The sequence below is a fragment of the Tinamus guttatus genome, unplaced genomic scaffold (genome assembly GCF_059628265.1).
Source record: "Tinamus guttatus ecotype Peru unplaced genomic scaffold, ASM5962826v1 Tinamus_guttatus_pri_ptg000652l, whole genome shotgun sequence".
Taxonomy (NCBI): domain Eukaryota; kingdom Metazoa; phylum Chordata; class Aves; order Tinamiformes; family Tinamidae; genus Tinamus; species Tinamus guttatus.
This window is the reverse complement of record NW_028289186.1, coordinates 2091412-2112799: the sequence shown is the minus strand read 5'-3', so window position 1 is coordinate 2112799 and position 21388 is coordinate 2091412. Positions and strand designations below refer to the sequence as shown.

Sequence of the window (21388 nt, the reverse complement as noted above, 5' to 3'; positions counted from 1 at the left end):
TGTCATTTTCTTCAAATTTGACTTTTTAATGTAGTTTGTTTTGCATTCGAAATACAGCAGTAGCTTGTTAAGCTTGTTTGAAGGTTGCTTCTGTGCAACTTCAGAAGTATGTTAACTGTTTGTCTTAAAGAGATGAAAAATTGATCAAGTCGCACAGATAAGTACGTGAATGGATGATGAGCAGTAGGAGCTTTCCCTGTAATCATCTTTAAGGCATGTTTGAAACTTCTTTCCTTGCTTTTTGCAGTTCAAATGTGCGTGTGACCGAGCCATCGGGCTGAGGACTGCTGGGTATCCCTTTAGAGAGGCTTCCCTTGTTCCTTCTTGTCAGTGCCTTCTGATATTTAGATGCTCTACATAAAACTTCTCTGTTTTTTAAATTCAGGGTGCTTCATATAATGGGTTTGGAAGAGGCTGCTTGTACCAAAGTTCATTCAGATTCAGAGGCCGGTTCCTAACTCATATATGTTAAGAACTAGTCAGCAAGTAATAAATCTCAACCCAAGCTGCACGTGTTATCTCTGGGGAGGGATTGCAGGGCGGCTGGAGAAAACAGGCCGGTCCCCGAAGCGTCGCCTGGGTTTAATTGGGTCCCAACTGTTGGGTAACTGGCGCTTGGTGAAGTTTCTCCTGTAGCGTTTTGGGAGCAGCTCTGGGGTTCTAAGTGGCTCCGGATGAGGCTGGTGTTTTAGGATACGACAGATAACTTGACGTGTGTCTAAACTCCTGCTCGTTCAGGTCTTTCATGTTTGTGTGCAGTAAATGATGGAGACTTCTGAGGGGAGAATTCTCAAAGGCAAAACTTTATTGCACAGTATTTATAATAGATACGTGGTTTGTTTTATTATCCTGTGCTACTAAAGGATCGCCTCAGGTTTTTATGTGGAAAAATAAGCATTCCTCCCAACCGCTTCTATTTCTGGAATACACTAAACTCTAGTAGACCCATCTGGCGGCTTTGAAACACTTGGTGGAAAAGCAGGTTCCGAAAGCAGCCAGCCATTAGAATATCCTTTCTGAATATTGCAGTACAGCTTATTCCTTTATGTATAAGAGTGTGCAACTTTGATGTGTGCTATGCCTGGAACTAAGAATAAGCTTATTGTGGTCTGCCTCAAACACAAAATTAAAGACTAACCTTGGTGTCAGCAGGGAAATCTGCCTCTTATCTCATTCCCATAGGTGCATGTAGTGAATTGTGCTTTGGTGATTGCAGCTCTCAGCTGGACTGAGGGTTGTAGATGATGATGCTAAAGGGAGTATTACCCTCTCCCTGGCTTATAATTGGCGACCTAAAACTGGCTGCAGAGGTTGGTGGTTTCTGCTAGTCTGTTCTCCTGGATGATTCCCTGTTAGGACAGCTGTGCAGGGCTCAGTTTCAACACACATCTAATTTTCCTTGCTGTTTGTCAAGTTGGTTTGGGGAGTTTGTTTTCTTCTCTGTTAAAAACTTCAGACATCAAGAGATGGAGTATTTCCTAAACAGCAGCTCGCTGCCATTTATCTTAAATATTCAGTCCTAGCTCACAGTGGTGGAAGTTGCCTGTTTCTGATTAAAAGGAAATAAATGATTACAATTGCCCATAATTACATTGAGGGAATTACATTAGGGGAATCGGGCTTTTATATTATGTGATGATTTAAGCCTTTACTGTTGTAGGAGGCTAGAAGATTACAAAGTTGGGGACATGGGATGGTGTCAAGTCTTGCTCTGATAAATTCATGTGCATGAGCAGTGCTGTTTGGGAGCTCTGAGGAGCAGGAGGATTTGGGGGGAGTTTTTCCCCCCATGAGATTAGGGAAAGAGGTAGTGCGAGCTCTGCTCCTTGCTGGCTCTGGAGAGCACAGCAGGAGCCGGGTCATTCCCGCTCTGCCATGGTCTGTGTGTGACCTTGGAGAAGTTACGGTGCCTAAAAGGCACCTAGTGTTTATGCTTCAAACAAATGCCCATGTGACAACTTGGGTTTACTATCGCTTAAGACTTCTATCGCGTGATCTCTGAGATAGAGACCCTTTTAGTGGATGCTTTAACGTGTTTGGAAATCTTCAGCCCGAGATACAGAAAGATAACGAATCGTTGCATAGGTTGCCTATAGACTCCTTTATATTTAAACAGTAAACACTTGTCTCAAAGCTTCCTGTGCTCGTGCTTACTCTCTTGCACCCAAAATTGCATGTTTGCTGGGTGAGTAACACGCCTGCTGTCTCCCAGCAGAACCTGCTGGCGTTGCTTAAGAGCCAAGATCAAAGGTCGTGCTTCCAGTAGCAGGACTTTCCTCCTTGAAATACTCTGCATTCATGGTGCTGTATGCTGTAAGAGCAATAAGGGAAGTGAGATGTAATTTAATATATTACAGTTGTTAAGTATTATGAAATTATGAAGAATATGCTGACTGTTTGCTGTAGGCAGCCTATAATAGGAGCGGCAGATCAAGTCTGAGTTTCACCCATGAATAAGCAGACTTAATCTCCTGATTACAACAGTGCTTCTGTACTGGGAAGAGAGGCTTTGCAGGATAGAAAATTCTGACGTCTACTCTGTTATTAGCCAAAATAAGCTGCTGCTCACAGAAAATGATACCAATAGCTAAAATTAAAAGCACTTTCTCTAGGCAGAAATCTTAATAGGCTCGATGTTCTGTGAGAATGTTTTAAAGCACTGAACAACAAACAATATAGTCCATTAATGACCACTGCCTGTTCTGGTAACTTTTCCCCAGTATTGTAGGATCAAATGGGGAGAACTTGAGGCCTCTATTTACAGTGTTGGGGCATCTTACAGGAATTCTCGTGGTATCGCTGTAGCTCCTCCTGTATTTAGTCTCTCAGGATGCTGGTGTCTTTGGAGGAAATTATTTGAATTAAAGCAGTGTTTCAGTGGAAGTGTTTGGTCAAGTGATGGTAGGAACCCACCCTGCATCCTCCTTCATTCTGAGTAATTAGCACAGAAAAGCAGATGTAAATAAATAGAGGTTAAATCAGACAGTCAGTGTGGCTGAAGACTAGAGTTTTTGTCTTGATGCTTGTTGCTCACAGGGGTTTTCAAGAAAATAAACTGGTTTGGTTTTACTTCGAGTGATTTACTTTATTTTTGGAGGTTTTTGCTCTCGTTACCGGTGCTTCGTTGGCTGAATGATTAACCTTCAAATACAGCCCTCTTGAAAAAAAGTCACTGGAAGGAAAGCGATGTAGTTGTGGTGGATAAACGATAGTCTGGGCAAAATATTCTGTGTATTATGACAAATTCTTTTGTTTAACTTTCTTTTTAAAATATTCTTAGGCAGCCTTATGATCTGGATGCTATTTTCTTGGCTCCAAATGACACTAAATTCCCTAAATAACAGCTCTTGTAATGAAACCAGCTCTCTATGTCCCTTGGGCCTGTTCTCCTCTGAACAGTCTTGCTAAGTAGAGGGGTATATGACATTATTTGAACACTTCTTTTTTTTTTTTTTCCTCCTTTTTAGTGGTATTCCAGTACTTTGCATGTCTCTGACTTACATTGTAGCAGTCATTTACATTATCCTGTGTGACTTCAGAAGAGGAAGTTATACTTGGCTTCGTGTTTGGTGTCTGTTGATCATTGCTCCCATGTGTTATGACTACAGAGGTCATTAGAGCACATTTTTACACCCATAAAGCAGTTGTAAAACATTGTGTGAAAATGTTTTTGCTTTGTGCTTGCGAAGAATGTCTTCTTTTTGCTTCTCTCTTGTTTCTTCAAGTTTTGTAGCATCAGCATTGAGAAGAGAGAGTCTTATGATCTTATCTAAACTGGCAGTGCACGTAGCTCATCTGTCAGACAGACCCTTGACCTGGTTTTGGGAATGATGGAATAATATCCCAAGTCGGAGCGGCTCGGTGTGAAGGTGGAATTTGCAAGGGGAGAACGTGGATACGCAGCGTTGCACAGGCTGTGATTTAAAATCTGACAGCTGTGGGCAGAGCCGGTACAAGACACGACTCAGAAATAGGAGAGCTTTTGTTTTGCTTTTCTCACGTCAAATTGGGTAAACTGCAGCAAAAATAAGAATATGGTCATTGCCTGTCACAAGAAGCACTTGGGCCTGTCCCCCTTGCTTCAAGTGGGGGTTGCTTCTCGCCTGGGAGAGCTGCTCGTGAAGGCAGTGCCTGTTTCTTCCCCTGCACACACTGGTTCTTTCTGTCCCCACAAGCTTCTCTAACCATTTGGGGATGATTAGCAGAGAGCAATTGGAAGAGAACAAACGTGCTGTTAATTGCCTGCGCTTCAGAGGGCTTGCAGGAGCTCTGAACTGTAAATATGTAACTCGGAATGACCGCTCCTGGCCAAAGGGTTCCAGGGCTCTGTTTGTTCTGTAACTCGAAATGCCGGCGAAGGAGACCAGTCTCTTATCAGTTGTCTTTCCTATCGCTGGAGGAAGACGTGGAGAGGCTATTTAAAGACATCTAGCAAGCTTGCTTCCAGGAAGGTCTTCTCAGGAGTGCTCCAGCACCTAAATTTGTTCCTTCCCACTCATGGGTGGGTAGAAATAAGACCTGGGATCCCCTCGTGTCCCAGAGCTGGTCCTGAAGCGCTGCAGGGATTGAGCGCTGCCGTGCGGGTTCCTGGCTGAACCGACCCTTTCCCTGCCCTCCAAGGTGACCGGGGTGGCTGCTCGTGGTTGTGTGTCCATATGTGGCAGCGGTTGCAGAACAGCCAGTGCTAGCACTCCATACAGGCATGTTCATTCTATAGAAACATCATCTCTTTATGGCCTAGCTTGTCTCCTAGCTGCATTTTGGAGCAGAACTGGGTAAGCTGCTGCTTGGTGAGAGCATTTCTCTTGCCCAACACAGTCACAGTTTGTCTTGCAAGAGCCCAAAACTCTCTGGAGATGTAAAGTGTTCTTGGACCAAGTTGCAGTATTCAGTAGTACAAGTGTCGCTTCTTTATTGCTGGTTAATAAGAAAGCTGATGAATCACATACTCGAGAAACAAAGCGAGGCCAGCACTGCCTTTTGTTTTAATGGGCCTAAAAGCTGCCTCTGTTTGAACAGACTTGGACGCTTTTCTAATAGCGTGCTAGTTTGTAGCAATATCTGTAAATGAGGCTTTGTTTCTTACTCTTCTGATGAAACTCTGTGAATAGCTATTTTATTTGGGTTGCTTTCATTTTATAAAGGTCAGAGAAAGGACACAGACAGTAAATTTATACAGTGCTGGAGCGAGAAGCACGTTACCAATGGAGCAGGTAACACCTAACTTCACTGGCACCCGTGCTGTAGCTCTTGCTACCAAAATGGAAGGTGTAAGGCTTGATAGTTTTCAGAAGTGCATCAAAAGCTTGTTTAGCTGTACCAAATCAAAGGGTTCACGTCTGGTTTGCAGGATATAGGTAGCAAAGGCTCTGCTTTGCAGATTCCCCTGCGGAGGACAGTGCTGCAACAAGTGCAGCAGTTGCATGGGGTAGCTGAAGCTGTTGCAATGTTTTCTTTTTGTAAACGAAGAGTGTAAACTTCAGTTGTCTTTCAATCCTTTCTTGATATCCAAATTAGGAGAACTGTGTGAAAGGAGCTCTGGGTCCAGCAATTTCAGCACATACTTCCTTTAATCTGGCATTTGCTGAATACAGTGCCTTTTTATCTTGCAACATGAGACTAAAAGCTTACAGAAGAATGGTCCTGTTGTGTTTATTAAGACTAGTAACACATGACCAATACAAATCTTGTTAAAAGATTTATCTGTCTGGCTTGCTTACACAAGAAAAAGGAGCTCTTCTCCATATTTTTAGCTACCCTGCATGCTTAGCTGCCTTCCTGCTGCACTCTCCTAGCATTTCTGTGCCATTGCTTTCACATTATCTTTAAAACCTGACTCTGTAAGTACATAAACCTCTTAACCGGTATTAATGTGCAAAGAGTTGCTATGTCTGCCTTTTGCTCTGATAATGATTTCCAGGTGTGTGGATCACGACACAGGAGAGCTGGGTATGTTACGGGTAGCTGCAGCTTGGCAATGCGCTTCACTCCGCGTGCCCAGATGTGGCTCTGATAACATGTTTCCCTTGGGAGAGAGGAATCCTGCCTCTCCTGACCTGGGGGAGGGCATGTGGAGGGTTTTTTGATACCACAAATAGTGAAGATTTAATTTGAACCAGCTTTAAAATGCTGGAAAAGATTTGGCCAGGTGAATATGTGGTAGCGGCCCCTTGATGATAATGTTCGTGAACTTCTGCACTTTGTTATTCTTTTAAAATGAAGTTTAAATTGTGCCTACTTGATTTCTCATGAAATACTGTAGCAGCAATGTTGGTATTATATTATTTTGTGAAAATATACTGATTTTTTTACCCGTTTGTTGCGTTTAAACAAAGCTGTGCAATTGTGTTCCTGGTTTACGAGCTGCGTGTATAGCACGCACTTTTTCCCAGGGACCTTGACTCTGCAGCTTGGATTTTTGCCTGGATAGGTAAACTTCTCCAGCTGTTTTGCTTCTGGATTCATTTTGAGCCAGAGGTGAAGAACTTCAACTGACGTATCAGTCCTTCCCCCCTAAAATTGCCTTATGCTCAAGAAGATGGGAATTGAAATGCTCTGTGCTGTTCTGTGTTTAGATTTTATGATTGTTTAGCTCATGTAAATGCTGTGAATTCGAGAACTAAGAGCTAAATAATTGGCTCTTGTTGGATAGTATCAATTTGTGGCACTTAATGGAGGCAAGTCAAGAATATTTGCACAAACGTGTGTCTTTGGAGGCATCCAAACCTGGATTGCAAGCCCAGGTTCCCAGAAATGTCGGGACAGAAGACAGCAGTTGAACAACACGTGAGCTGTGCTACGTGTGTAGCCCTTCCTGCTGTATGAACATAGGTAATAAATCGTCTGCTGTTACCAGTATTAGGCTTTTGTTGAAATACTTTCAAGATTTCTGCCCTGTGAGTGGGTCAGCGCATGGACGGGAGCGTTCTGTGCTGCAGCATAACCCAGGCTCTTTGTAAAGCCCATGGTGAAGAGTCATTGTTTTCCTTCTGCTCCCTGGAAGGAGGATTCCAGGAGCCAGTGCCTGCTCTTACTGAGAGTGCCTTTGGGCCAGTGGTGCTTGAAGAGGTAAGGACTTTGCTGGTTCACTTAAAGCTTTTTGTGATCTTTTATTTTCCTTGTATAAAATGGAACCTGATGCCATTGAACTGTTCTGCTCTTGTATTCACATCTAGAGTGCAAACAAACAGGAACATGCTGAGAGAAGATGCCTGTCAATGTGACGCTCAAGACAGCAAAGTGACTTATTAGCAAACATCTGGAAACGTGGTGAGAAATTAATTGCTTATTACAGTTTTGTAGTAGCAATGACATAGCTGAAATATGGTGAAGTCTTAGTTTTGTTTTTATGTTTTGACAAACTGCACTTTTTTTTTTTCTCTTACAGATAGCGGGATCAGGTGAATAAAGCTGCTTCACGGCTCAGGAAAACCTTGCACTAGAGTAAACCTTTCATGCTGTTAACATTTGTTGTATCTTGTTGCCTTCTAATGTTTACTTCTTGCAAGGAAATATTGTCTTTTTTATGTATTTATATCTTTCTTGAAAATGAAGTCCCTGCAAGTTATATTTAGACTGAATTTGAAAATGTTTAGGCAGATCTAATCAAATAAATATTTCTTATGGTATCTTTCTCCTCTCTGACTTTGGGAACAGAGTTGGGAAAGGCTGGTGAGAGTAAAATACAACACATTGCTGTTTTGAGCATTGGCTAGAGGAGTCACCTGTGTCCTGGAAGGTGTTGGGCACATTTGTGTGTTACTGTTTGCAATGATGCTGCTCTGAAACGATGCAGTAAATGGATGAGAGGTGCAGAAGAGCAGACGGGGAAGGCAGAGGCTGTTGCTGCGGGGTGGTTCTTCCCAGGTTCGTGTGTGCTGACGAGCTCCTCTTGGACTGCAGAGCCATCACCCGTGCGACTTGGAAGGGCAGTTTTAGCTCTTGTGGAACCTCTTGTGCAATGTTTAACGCTCTGAATAAAGATCGTGTTTACAGCGTGTCCCGGGGTGTCATGCGAAGCGGCCAGGTGCTGCGGGGACAATGTTCTCGTGCTGAAGCAGCTGCTTTCAGACTTCTTTGCTGGAATTTTTATTACCAACTTGCCTTGCCCATCTCTGGCACACGCTCCCGAGTCCGGTTTTCTGCCAGAATCCTCCTTTCTCTTTCAGAAGTGTTTGGATAGGATTTAAATAGTAAATACCTGTGTTTTCTAGTAGAAGGCAGGGAACAAAACTTCAGCCATTGCAGTCCTAAAGGAGCTGAGCCAAGTTTGCTTTACGAATCTCCAGAGCATTTGGACAAGTCTCTCTGCTCTTCCCCTTCCAATCATTTTGAGACTTCTTCTCTGAAATAACATGAAGCCAAAGCTGTTGAGTGCTCATCCCGACATCAGATGTCTTACTGGAAATCCGTTCATACTGCAGTTCTCCATGATGAAGTAGGTTTGAAGGAGTGGGTCTGGCACAGAAGAATTGGTTTTCTTATCTCTGTGTACTTTTCAGACATGGTATATTGATTGGGTGGAGAGGAGTGAAGCTTTCCCGTTGTCGATGTATTAAATTGACTTGGATAATTGGACAAATCTCATGCATCTATTAAAAATAATAAGAAATTCCTATGATATGATTAGGCAAAGCTAACTATTTCTGAGAAGGTTTCTCAGGGGTTCTCTTCCACTGCTTTGTGTACCTGTCTCAGCCATTTGAAAAAGGATGTTCTCCTTTTAGCTTAAATGATTGCTTTCCTCTGAGATTAACCTCTAGGAAATTCCCTGTGAGAGCGGCAGTAAACCAGTATCAAAGGCAGTTAATGCTCTCCAACCTGTGGTGTTGTAATCTGAATTTCTTTCCTGGAGTGTGATGACAGAAGCAGCTGCTTTGGTGGCTGTTTGGTAGAATGGGGATGAGGCGCTGCCAGTGACTAAAATTACTGCAAACCCAAGCTATAAAGCTTGCCAGAAACCACTAAGATTTTCAGTCTATTTACTTCTACTGTCCTAATCCAGCTTTAAACATCTGTGTAATTACTGTGTTTGGCAATATACGTGATGTATGAGCACAGTTTGCTTGTGAGAACAAAAAAACAAGGCGCAGAATCTTTTTGTAATGGTGTTAGCTTTATGGATTCCATGTCATCTATGTATAATTCTGTATAAAATGATAAAAGTGCTTAACCCAGTCCAACATCTGTAACTGATGAGGAGTGTTAAGGAAGCGAATGGGTTTTGTGTGGGTTTTTACGTGTTGTTGAGCAACGCTGCAGCCTTTGAACATGGAGGTAGGTGGGTTCTCCTCCCTGTTCCAGTGTGGAAAGTAGAAATGGGAGAGGGAGTGCAAATGCTTAAGTTTAGATCACATCATATTAGTTTTAAGATAATTTTCAGTCTTTTGATTGAAGAGGATCCCCTATACCCCCAGTCCTTGGATGTGTGAGATATTTGTGTGCGGAATTTGAGTGGTGCCTTTGGGATTTCATCCTAATGCTGGTCAGGCTAAATGGACCGACTGTCTCACGTTCTCCTGTGCCGTTCGTAAATACGTTTGCCATGAAAGCAACCTTCACTGCAGTTCTTCTAACATGGGATCTGGAGGGGACAATTGTGCCGTTCATGCGGCCGGCAGCCTTGCAGCGGGACACGCTGAGCAGCTTGTGGCACACGTTGGTGCTTGCACAGGCCTGCAGCAACGTCACCTCCCTGGGGACGCTGCTTGTTTGCTCCCTGTTACTGCCCTGCGCAGGAAAGCGAAGGGCCGTGATCTTTATGCAGGTTGTGGGGAGATGCTCCAAGTAGAAGAGAGCATCCACCCTTGAGAGAGGAGGGAAAAGCTGGCACAGCTGCTTATGGCCGCTTGACTCAATTAATAAATGAATGTTAATTAATATCAATTGCAGTAATCCTATCATAAAAATTAGTGATTTAATGCTCAGGAGAGAGCTGAAGGGGAAGTCTGTAGGTTACCTACAGATTGGGTCTTGTAGGAGGCTGATTTCTTCTTACAACATTCCTTACAGGGTCTCTGTAGCCCGTTGCCACCGCGGGTGTCTGTGGCCTCCCTGGCAGTTGACACCTCCTCTGTGGCCGTCTCTTCGGGAGCCGCATTGGGCTCCCCTTGGGTGTAGTCAGAACGATGGCAGCTGCTATGAGAAGGAAAGAAATTGGAGTCGTTTCTTACCTGGATGATTGGTTCATTCGGGAAATGCCTGAGAGATTCAAGGCACAGCCTGAACTTTATCAGCAAAAGCAATTTCTCTCGCTGGCTATTTCCATTGCCTGAAGTAGTAGTCAATAGACGAGAACTTATTGTACCCTGTTTAGGAGATCCGTGTGGGACTGGGGAAAGGAATTTCAAATGCGCAGGCTCACCTTCTAGCTTCTCAGATGACTTACTGGAAAATCAGAAGGGTCTTTAACGTGTTTCAGACGCTCGGTGTGCTGAGGACTCCACCGTTCCGGCTGGGCAGTAACGCATCATTCCGCACCGTGCAGTTACTCCCAGCTGCAGGTAGCGTTTCCTGGGAACCTAGGAATTACTCGGGGAGTTTGGTGGTTACGGCAGCCTCTTTCTTGGCTGAGGAAGGGTCGTGTTGTGCGGGCTCCCGTGGTGGATTCCCCCAGGCTGCCCTCGGCGTTTTCGGGGGGAGCGACCTGCAAGGCTCCTGGCTCGTGGGTCTGCACTGGAACACAGTGCAAATCATTCACTTGTCGAGGTCCTTGTAATAGATGAAGTCATTATACCTGCCGAGCTCTCATTGAAGGAAAGGAGTGCATTTGGTGTTAAGAGTATTGACAAAATGGTCAGGGAGTTAAAAACACAGGATTGCGTCTGTCCCTCCCGTTTCCCAGCAAGAAACAACGCATGAAGGAGCTGAGCTATAAAGTCCACTTTGGTGTGTTCCCTTATTCAGAAGGCAAACACGAAGGCTATCGCTTGGTGCGTGGAGTAGTGCCTTTAGCTGACGTGCTAGTAAATATTGTGTGGGTTTCCTTCCAATCATGCACTCCTGTAACCTGTGGATTCCAGGCGGTCCCTTGCTGGGAAGGGCTGCAGAGGAGGAGGCTTCCCAGCTCCGTGGAGGTGATGGGCAGCATTTTCTGCACCCTGCCACCTTTGCACCCCCCAGAGTAGCCACTCGTTGACTATTCTTTGTGTTAAGAGCTGCAGACTTCTGGGGGCCTTTCCCCATAGACTGTGACTGTGACCCTGCTGCTTGCTCCGTTCTTGGTCTCGCGTTGCGCCTGCTCTCGTCCCGCTCCACAAGTGATTGGGTTTCTGTAGTGGGCAAAAGAATTCCTGAGTGTATTTCTCAAGGAAGTTACGAGATCTTTCTGTGGATGGTGATAGCTTCCAAAGTCTATGTAAAGTGTTTGAACATTTCATTTGTGCAAGTGCTTTAAAGGACTGTTCTGTGTTTCACAGTCCTGTGTATTTCATACTGAGTCACATAAGGGTGTGTTTTTTGTTTCTATTTGTGGGTAGATGTGAGTAGTCTTTTAGCTTGAGAAATTGAAACAATTGCTGATATTAACATGGGCTTTTTTTTTTCCCTCTCTTTTTTTCCTCTTTACTGCCCTCACTCTTCAAGAGCCATACTAAAACGCTGGGGTTGTTGGAGTGGTTGAATTTTTCCTGGATTTGAGTGAGAAATTCAGAAGACTGAAGCCCAGGCTCACTGTCTACCTTTCACGGAGGCCCAGCCGTGAGAGGACAGAAGAAGGCACGTGGCGAATCATGACAGCAGACAAAGAGAAAGACAAAGACAAGGAGAAGGATAGGGACAGGGACCGGGACAAGGAGCGAGACAAGAGAGACAAAGCGAGGGAGAGCGAAAACTCGCGCCCTCGGCGGAGCTGTACCTTGGAAGGAGGCGCCAAGAACTATGCGGAGAGTGACCACAGCGAAGACGAGGACAATGACAACAACAGCGCCACCACGGAGGAGTCCACGAAGAAAAATAAAAAGAAACCGCCCAAGAAGAAGTCCCGATACGAGAGAACAGACAATGGTGAAATAACGTCGTTTATCACAGAAGATGATGTTGTGTACAGGCCCGGAGGTAAGAAACCCCTCTGCTGTGTTTCCTTTGCAGGTAGCTGTGCCCCTGAGCTACCCGCTAGCTGGCTGCAGCCAGCAATGGCCTAGCTGTTAATTTAGATGATGATTTAGATGACTCATTTTTGATGATTAATTTACATGATGCTTTTCTTGTGGGTGGGTTTCCACACTTCCTTTGAGGACAAGGTGAACGTGCATGCAAAGCTTGGACTGCACATTGTCATTTCTTTGTGTTTGTTGGAATTAACTTAGATTCCCCTTTAAAAAAGAGCCACCCCTTTTGTTTGCACTGTGTTCATTAACTGTGGAGCGTGGGGGGATCTGTGTCCCTGAGGTTTTCAAGATGAACCTGGACAAGGTGCAGAGCAACTTGGTCAGTCTGACTTGGAAACTGCGCCTGCGTTGGGCTAGAGTGCGTGCAAGTCTCTTCCAACTTTCCTGATATGTCTGTGAATCTGATTTCTTTGTAGACCTTATCTCCTGTTTTTAACAGCGCAAAGGCGACTTAAGATCTCATAGCTACTATGCCATTAATGTCTTTTTTTTCTTGTTAATAGCCAGCTGATCACTTAATGTCTGTGCACTGCAGTTTAGCTCTTGGTCAAAGCCAGCAATGTTAACACAACTTCTCGTTAGCAGTGAAGGTGGCATGTGGCTGGGTGCTTTGGGGGCAGAGTAGGGTCTCTGGGGCCACTTAATTCTTGCAAGGTTTCCCTGAGGTATTTCAGGGTCTCGTTGAAGATTTCAAGGTCTAACGGGTGATATTCTGCCTGCCAACTTGCTTCCTCAGGATGAAGTTGTACTTGAGAATCGCGGGGATTATCCCATTGACGGTGTTCCTTGTTTCTGAATAAGAACCTACATTTACACAGTCTTTAGAAGGACTGGCTGCAATCGTTTGTTGCACCACAAGATAGAGTTTTCTTTGGCTTTAGTTATCAAAGCACTGGCTTAGGGGCCCTGGTATTTTTACATAGCATTTTCTGTGAAATGATCAGTGTGCTATAGAAACGCTGCTGGAGCAAAACAAAGATGCATCCAAATAAAATCCATGGAAACTAGCAGTGGAAAAACTTGTCTTGTTTCCTATGAAGCGTTGCATTTTTTAAGTGCTAAAATTTCATTGTGCAGATGCAGATGTAAAAGAGCTCAATGGGCTTGTTGCCACCTCCAGGTGTTGCAACTAGAAATGCTTTAAAAGTGCTCATTGTGTGTGCCTATGTCGACACCATTGGCTCCAGATTCAGGTTGGCGGTACAGCTCTAGACTGGGCTAAAATAATACTGATTTTGGAGGTATATTTTTCCTTCTTGGTTCTGTGCAGCAGTTGCAGGATATTTTTTTCGTACAGATCTATCAGCTTGTGTTAGAGAGGACATAATGTCATTTCAAGCACTGGAAATTTCACGCCGTTCCCAAGCCCGGGTTTCCTCGTGCTCAGACTCGCAGTGAGTAATAGGGAACGGGCTGGCGGAGGGTCAGCTCTGGGGCAGCCTCATTTTCAGTGTCAGAGGATGAAAAACACTTCGAGTATGTTGAGAACAGCTGTTGTGTGGGCCCGGTGGTACGCCGTGATACTGCGGCGTTCGGCACGGAGAGGCTTGGCTTCGAATCAGGGTGGATGATGATTTCTGTGCTCTCGTTGCTTCTGTCGTAGCTGGAGAAGTCGCCCGCTCGGCCCAGCTGCTGCAGCGCGCGGAGGAGCGCTCGTGTATTTGGGTGCACTGCAGAGCAGCAGGAATTGGTGCTATATTTATGTTGTGCTTTGGTCAAGTGATGAACTTTCAATAACCAAAAAAAAAAAAACCACCCCAGCTTTGTGGTTACACGTGCTGTAAGTCCTTAGGGAAAAGCAGCTGCTATTGAGTGGAGCCAGCCCTTGCTATATCCCGGTTAGATTTATTGCTTTGTAATCTAGAGCAGGGCAGCTCTTCTGACTCGCATACCCCCCAAAAATCATTATCTTGGCAAAAAAAAAAAAAAAAAAAGAAACTAAGTCACGAGAAGGATCTAAATATGTGGGAGGGAAGCTTTTATGCCCAGTTTTCACCCTTTCTGCCCGAGAATCAGCAGGAGAGAACCTTAAAAGACGTCAGGGCAGGATGGGCCACGTTGTAGTGCATAGTGTATTCCAAAAGTTTTCTAGCATCTATTGCAAAATAAATTTTACTTCATTTAACAGCTAGGTTCGATGTAGGGAGATGTAGCTGTAGGGTAGGGTATGCATTACATAAAGTTTAAGAGGGATTAAGAGAGTTTAAATTAATGAAACTTGCACAGCAAGGATTTAGAAAGATGAAAGCTAAAGGTGTGTTCAAAATGGATAGCTATCTTCAGCTTACATCTTTCAGGCTTCAAGGAAAGGAAATCCTTTTCATTTGTTTGATTCCATCCCTTAAAGATTTTTGTCTGATAAAATACAGATTTGGACAATTATCTGGACAAATGTTAGAAGTCCGTAGGTCTCTCTTTAACTATAAAATCCTTGGCCAAAATCTGTCTGTCACATTTGCTGTTCAGCACTTAGTCCAGCTCTTGATCTTCCTTGTGCTAAGCTGAATAACTACATGTGAGTAATGGTAAATAAATCAATAATGAAGATCCTTGGAAAATTTTCAGAATAAAGGCTCCAGCATATTGTAACCGTGCGCATACTGCTTTTAATTTCCATGGATATAATGAATGTAACCATAGTTTCAAGCACAACGTCTATTCAGCTTTGTTTATAGTCATCTTTATGGTGGTTTATTTACTGTGCAAGGTTTCATCAAGACTGTTTTCCCCCTTTTCTATTCTGCTAATTGTTTTCTGCAGAACTTCCATTTCCAGTGCAGATGGACACCCTTCTACCCTGCAGGTTCCTGCCAAGCTCCCGCACCGTTTGCATAGGGTTGACTTCATATGGTTTGTGCCCATACGTGCCGTGCTTGCCACACGGCTCCTGCTCGTGTGGGTGTTTTCCCAGGCTCTCCGGTTGTGTTTTTGTTTTGCAGGGTTTTTTTGCCATTCGATTATTTGACTGGCAGACTGTAAGTAAAGCGAATAGCTCGATATTGTGCTGCGCAAGCCAGGCCTTCCAACAACATCTGTTGTTTGGGTGAGGTGGTCGGGCTGGAGGATTTGCTGGAGCTCCATGGAGTGCACGAGGCAGCTGTCGGCCCTCGTCCTGGCCGCGGGGAGCGAGGGGACCCTTCCAAGAGCTCGGCTGCTCCCGGGCTCCTGAGCCATGCGGGGCATCCTGCACAGGCCCTCTCGGGAGAAATGATTGGGACACTAACCTTTCTGCCTGGAAAAAGGAGCTCTGTGATGGAAAACTAAATGCACTGCCTGCAGCTTTCATGGAGATGTCCAAGGACTGGCAGAGGAAGGTGGGAATTGTGGTATTCCCGAAAACCTCGTGCCTCCCTGTTCTAGAGGGCAGCAGCAGGCTTAAAGCCTTAGAAGAGGCTGAGGTGTGGAGACGTTTTCCTTGTTTATCTTCAGCTGCTCCTTCAGCATGGCAATTTTCAGTATCCAATATATTGGTTTCATGCAGTTTATGGAGTTACCCCTTTTATGAAGTGAAGGAGTTAACAGTCTTGAAAATTGACATAGCAGGAATGCGCGTATGGAAGTAGCAGATGATTCTGGGGATCCTTTCGTTGTCCCCTTCCTTTTTGCTCCCCCAGTTCTGGCCTTCCTTTAATGCTGCAAGAAGCTGCACGATCCCTGCCTTCCCCCAGCCTGTACAGCAAGCCAGGAAGGAGTGTTACAAAAGCCCAGAACTTAATATTATTGCTGCTGAGAGGACTGTAACGGCTCAGCGATGACACTGGCAATGCTGGCCTGGAACAGCACGGTTGGATGAAAGTCTAAGTTGATTTGGAGCCCCAGGAAAACGGATGACTTGATATGTCATCTGGAAATGAGGACAGTGTTGTTTGCTCTGTCTATGTAGAAACATTTAAAAGGATCTGCGGGGATTAGAAGGATTTAGGAGGATCTGTTTCTACAGTGACATCAGTAGATACATAAACAGCAAATCAGCAAGAGGCATTAGCAGGAGGTAACGGAAGGTAAAGCGCTTCTCCGGGAGAACGGGGATGCCGAGCCCGGGATGCGGGAAGAGCCCGTCCTGCAGCTCCCTGCTGGGCAGGACGGCGAAGGGGACCCCCCTGGGCCGTGTCCCTGCCGTGCCGGTGCCGTGAGGGACCGCAGCGTTTTGCTCCGGGGCCATCCAGTGCCACGTGCACGGGCCGACCCTGTTGAGGCAGGGGCTGCAGGGTGCAGCGGGAGGCCGGGGGATGCAGCTTGCAGCGCAGCCCTTCTGGAGCAGGGTTCGGAATTCATTCGGCCGAGGTTGTTCAAATGCTTGCAGGAGCCGGGAGGTTTTTATTTACACAGCTCTTGAGAGAGGGCACCGTGTCAGCCTCCGAGTGTTATGAGCAGGGAAAGCTGCTTAATGAGCCTGGGAGCAGGTTGTTTTTACAGAATCTCAATTTGGAGAATTCTTGGGTCCTTTTTTTCTTTTTTCCCCCCCATTCGGTATGTTTTTTGGAAGTTCCTTCTAAACACTGACCATTCTCCATAATTTGATATAAGACCAAAAGTGACCTTGAAGCTAAGGACATTAAAATATTTCCTCCTGCCTGCCTTGGCTGGTGCTTGTTTTATAATAATCCTCTTAAATATCATTGTACATTTGAAAATGCAGCGTGGAGGTGATTCTCCAAGGCTCGAGGCCTGCCCTTGTTTGGGATAGATCCTCCAAGCTCCTTAGGCTGTTAAGGAAGATCTCTGGGTACTTCTAGGTAGGTTGGGACAAGTTCTAGGACTCGTGGGTTTGCTGCCAACTTTGTCCTCTCGCTGCAGTGACCCTGTTGTTTCGTACTGCACGTGCTGCCAAAGAGGAGGGAGGCTTTGGCACTGAGGGCTTCTTTCCTTCCAACAATACATATTTAAGCAAAGGGGATGCAACACTCAGCTGCTAGAAGTTCTGTAATTTTCTATTAGTTGGCCCAAATAATAGTTAAAGGTTCCCCTTTTCCTAACTGTGCCAAGATGCTTCGTGTTATTGTAACAGAGGAAATTGCTGCAAAAGTTACTTGAATCCGGAATTCTCCATGTGTTCTATAAAAAGCTCCTGTATCAAAGTGAATAGAGGAAGCAGCTCTGTTTAGTGGTATAGTGGTATTTAGCTTGGAGAATATTAATGAAATAGAAATGCAGGAATTTGGCTCCCTCCCTGACAGTCATTGACTTGTTTGGATGTTGACCTGTGGGTTTGTCCTCCTTCCAGATAGTGCCCTATTTATTCTGACAGCTTCACAGCTGAGAAAGGTGGACGTGCCAGAATTAAATCGTAAAGTATACAGAATATAAACACAGGTTTCCTATAGGACTTGTAGCACAGACAAGGGGGTGTGTACTTGTTTTTAAGGCTGTTGAAATTCCAAAAATGCCTATTAAATGGAAGAAGTTCTGTTCTAGAAATGTGCAAAATTTGCTCTTTATGTGTGAGCTAAAGGAAGGGGTGTAAGGGGGTTATTTGTTCCAGATACGTATCTTAATTTTGGGAGCTCTCTGAGCAGACTGTTCCCATGATGCAGTGAGATCCCTGGAATAGTCAGATATTCAGGGCCAGACTTTGGGAGCTGCACACAGGAATACCCCAGAACTGCTGCCCAGGGTGGAAATTTCCATCCTTGCCCACATTGGTACTGCCGTGTTTCCAACCTCTCTGCGTATGTGAGCAGTGACAAGGAAGGCTCATTGCAGTCGCCCTTAAAGGAAGAGATTACCTTAAAGACTATTTCAGTGGAAAGAAAAATGCATTTTTTATGTATTATTCTTTTAATAATTAAGGGGTAGAAATAGAGAGAAGGCCTGTATTAATATATGAGCTTTAATCCGCGGCAGGAAGGTCAACAGGCAGCGTGCAGGATGTCCCAGGAGGTCTGTCTTTGAAGCTGATGGAAATCTGTAGAGACCTGTGATGTTTCCAAATGCGCTTAAAATCGCTGTTACTGGTGTTCTTTGCTCTGGGATTCTTTCTCTTTGCAGCGTTGGTTTTAATTTGTTTTTATTCTTGGCATTTGAGATTTCATGAGGTGCCTCCTTAAGAAAAGAGGCGAATAAATGTGTAATATTTGGGGGACGAGATAATGAAATGACAGCGGGCACCGTGTTCCCTCCTGGAGGTGCTGCGGACGCGGCCGCGTCACCGTGCGCACGGGCAGCACTTGCTGTTGGACAGATGGAGGCTCCCTGAGTGCACATCGTTAGGGCTCATCTTGTAAACGGATTCCCCGCCTTGGGGCTGGCTTTTGTGTTTAAATTATGAGGAATAACACTGGGGAGATGAGTGCAAGGCGGGGGCCTGGGCGTCCGGGGTTGTGGACGTTGGGTACATGAGAAATAAAGAATATATTGTAAAGCTGTGGTGTTTTTGAGCTGCTATAGGGTGAATGCGGAGCTTTAGGTGACGCGTTATCAATGTGTTCTTGGTGACTCTGGCAGCTATAATTGGAAATTTGTGGTTTAATTACCCTAAGTAATTGGGGAACACAGATATGACTGGTTTTGCAGGCCGCAGCAGGGAATTACTTTTGCAGCAGATGAACGTAACGAGATGGAAGCTCGTCCATAGGGCACATGCGGAAGGCTAGTGTGAAATTAGGCAAATGGAATATTTGATTTCCATAAAAGTACAGTAGGATGCAAAAACAAGCTCAGATTTTGGAAAATATCAGAGAAAACCATTCTAAATGCTGCATCTCTCTTCAAATGTGTGCAGAATCCTTGAAAATCAGACAGACCGAATCAGACAAGACCGTTGTAAGGGACGCGCGTGCACTGGGCTTGATCTGCTGCTGAAGGAGAAGGTCCTAAGCTGATGACTTCAGAAATTAGCCTTTTTCAGCAGATTGCCCTCTTTCTTCCTTCCTTCCTTCCCCACCTTCCTTCCCTTTCATGTTTTTAGTTGAATAAGAAAATCACTTTTAAAACAGGATGCTTTAGCGGCTGAGTATCTACAACTTCTTTGCTTAAGTTGGGGTGTTTTTTGGTAGCGCGCCACTTTTTGTAAGAAAATTGGATTTTTGAGTCCAAATTGTAAGCTGTGTGTGTCTGTACATACATACATATATATATGTATGTATAAAAGGATGCATCTTGCAAGAGGAGCTGTATGAAGTGCTGTGATCCAATGTGGAAAAGTAATTGGTGTGAGGAGTCATGTAGCTTGGTGCCCAAATGGCAGAACAGTTTCTCTTATAAAACTGAGATCTGCAGAGTACAATTAACTGTCATTAATTCTGTTCAATAGAAATATGTTCCATTTACTGTACAATCAGAAGCCAGGCTTCGATGAGTTTAAATAGCTGAAATCTAAATTATACAGGCAGTCCATTAAACAGCAGCAGAAACCTTTAAAGGAAATGGGCTCGCTCTGATACCACTTCATAATAAAATCATTTGGCAGATAAGACCCGTGGTCCGGGTGTCGGGAATGTTCCTGCGCGCTCCAGATGAGCCCAGGAAATTGGCTGAGCTCTTCACTGCGGAGCGGGGCTCGCGCGCTGGTTCCTGACAAGGAGTCAGTCGGCAGCGCCGCTTGTAATCGGCTCAGCGGGAAGTGACACGGAAAGATCAGGCTGGCAATTTGTTTGGTGTCAGCCGGAGACACGGCCCTACCTGTCAGGGACGGTGCCTTAGTGCTCAAAACCGCAGAGCTGGCATTCCCAGTGCGTCTCTGCTCGGGTTTCTCGCTCCTTACTAAAGCTCCATACCAGTGGGTTGTAGTTAGAGGTCTGCTGGAGTTTGCCAACCGCTTGAAAATAGAGGCAATAATGTGATTTTCCAGTTGTTAATACGTGCGTGCAAAATAGAAACGTGTGAAGACGGTCTTTGTCTTCAGAAGGATACACTGGGCACTTGGATGTCACCGTTTTTTCAGCACGCTGTGCAGAGCCCAAGGTGCTGCACGCTTGGATGCTGCAGGTGTTGATTAATCAACTAAAACCCAAACGAGCCTTTGCTGTGAAGATGCTTCCCACACACAGTGCCCTTTTCCCGTGCTGAAGTTCATGTGCTGCAAATGCGATGTGCTTTTTTTCACCAGAAGGTCTTTAAGCTTTTTGCTTGAGCTCTAATTTTTAAAATTAGAGCTAGGTAATTAGGTAATGTGTCGTTACCTAATGTCATTATGTTACATAACACGATCTGGTGAGCTGCAATGTTACAGAAATGTAGAGTCAATGGAAAAAGGATGCAGTAGCACCTTGCTATGTACTAAGCATGGGGACAAGAAGGCATTTGGTACAGCTAGCTCATTTCGGTGTTTTTCATGGGCCACAAGCCTCATCCGCACAGATTTGTTTTGTTGGGAAATTTTTATGTGGCTTGGGTCCACACAGGAGCTGTTTTTAAATTGGCATATTTGTATTTTGCGTCTCTGGTAAAAGAAAGTAATTGTCTTTATGGGGAGGTTTAAGTAGCTGCTGTGGATGCATCCATAACAGTTCTCCTTTGGGTGTTTTTCCAATTTTGATCTTAAGTGGCATTGCTCTGCACCTGGATTAACTTGTTCTCTTATTGTTTTCTGTTCTCTCTTGCTTTGGAGCCGTCCTAGCGGGATGGCATGTTGGTGGCCCGGACCGCCGGCAGCCAGGTGTTTAATTTGGGATGGTTTCGGAGGGATCCTCGCTGCTTGCCTGGTGGAGCATTCACTAAACGACGCTTGCAAAACTGAGATGCTCAGAAAATCCCGCGGGTTGTGTATCTCCGTCTGGGAGTGCTTCCGTGGAGTTAAATTGCTGTACCTGCCCTACCTACCTGAATTTATACTGACAAGATTGATGCTAAACCCTTCCAAGGTGGGAAGGGGGTTGTCCCAGGTGTTTTTGGGCCGTGCCCCGGGATGGAGCTCCTGGTGGCAGTGGCTGCTCTGGGCCCTTTTCCGTGCCGGCTCTCCGGGAGCGGGGCCGCGCGCTCCGCGTGCCGGCGGGATTGCTGCTCCCGGCGCCGCGGCCAAGGTGACCTTCCGCCTCCCTTTGATCCTGATGTGCTCTGACACCAACCTGATTTGTAACCTCCCAAAGACCAGAATCTCTTGCAGCCTGGGTTGAAGCCGTGGCTCGGCATGACTGGGGAATATTTGCTTCTGAATCCCTTCCACTGAGCACGTAATTTAACTATCCTGTTTAGCGGGCCTGCTTTGAGACAAGTGTGTTGGGAGGAATTTCTGGCTGAGGGAAAACAGATACTGCCCTGCTGTCAGGGTCTCAGGGTGAGAAAAGTACTGATTTGATGGACAGGGAGGATGTGGAGGTTTTGCATGTGGTTTACTCCATCTG

The 21388-nt window shown here is 45.2% G+C and overlaps 1 protein-coding gene across 4 annotated transcripts in view; it reads left to right on the top strand.

The window, feature by feature from the left end:
- Positions 1-21388, top strand: part of RERE (arginine-glutamic acid dipeptide repeats) — a 166538-nt gene that overhangs the window by 45717 nt on the left and 99433 nt on the right. For 3 of the 4 annotated variants that reach the window (XM_088536182.1, XM_088536184.1, XM_088536183.1), the window contains exon 2: positions 11584-12054. In XM_088536182.1, the coding sequence (XP_088392308.1) occupies positions 11730-12054 (325 nt within the window). In that variant the 5' untranslated portion in view covers positions 11584-11729. Of the gene's footprint in view, positions 1-11459; positions 12055-21388 lie in introns of those variants that run through there. The other variant, XM_088536185.1, reaches the window with a different exon arrangement.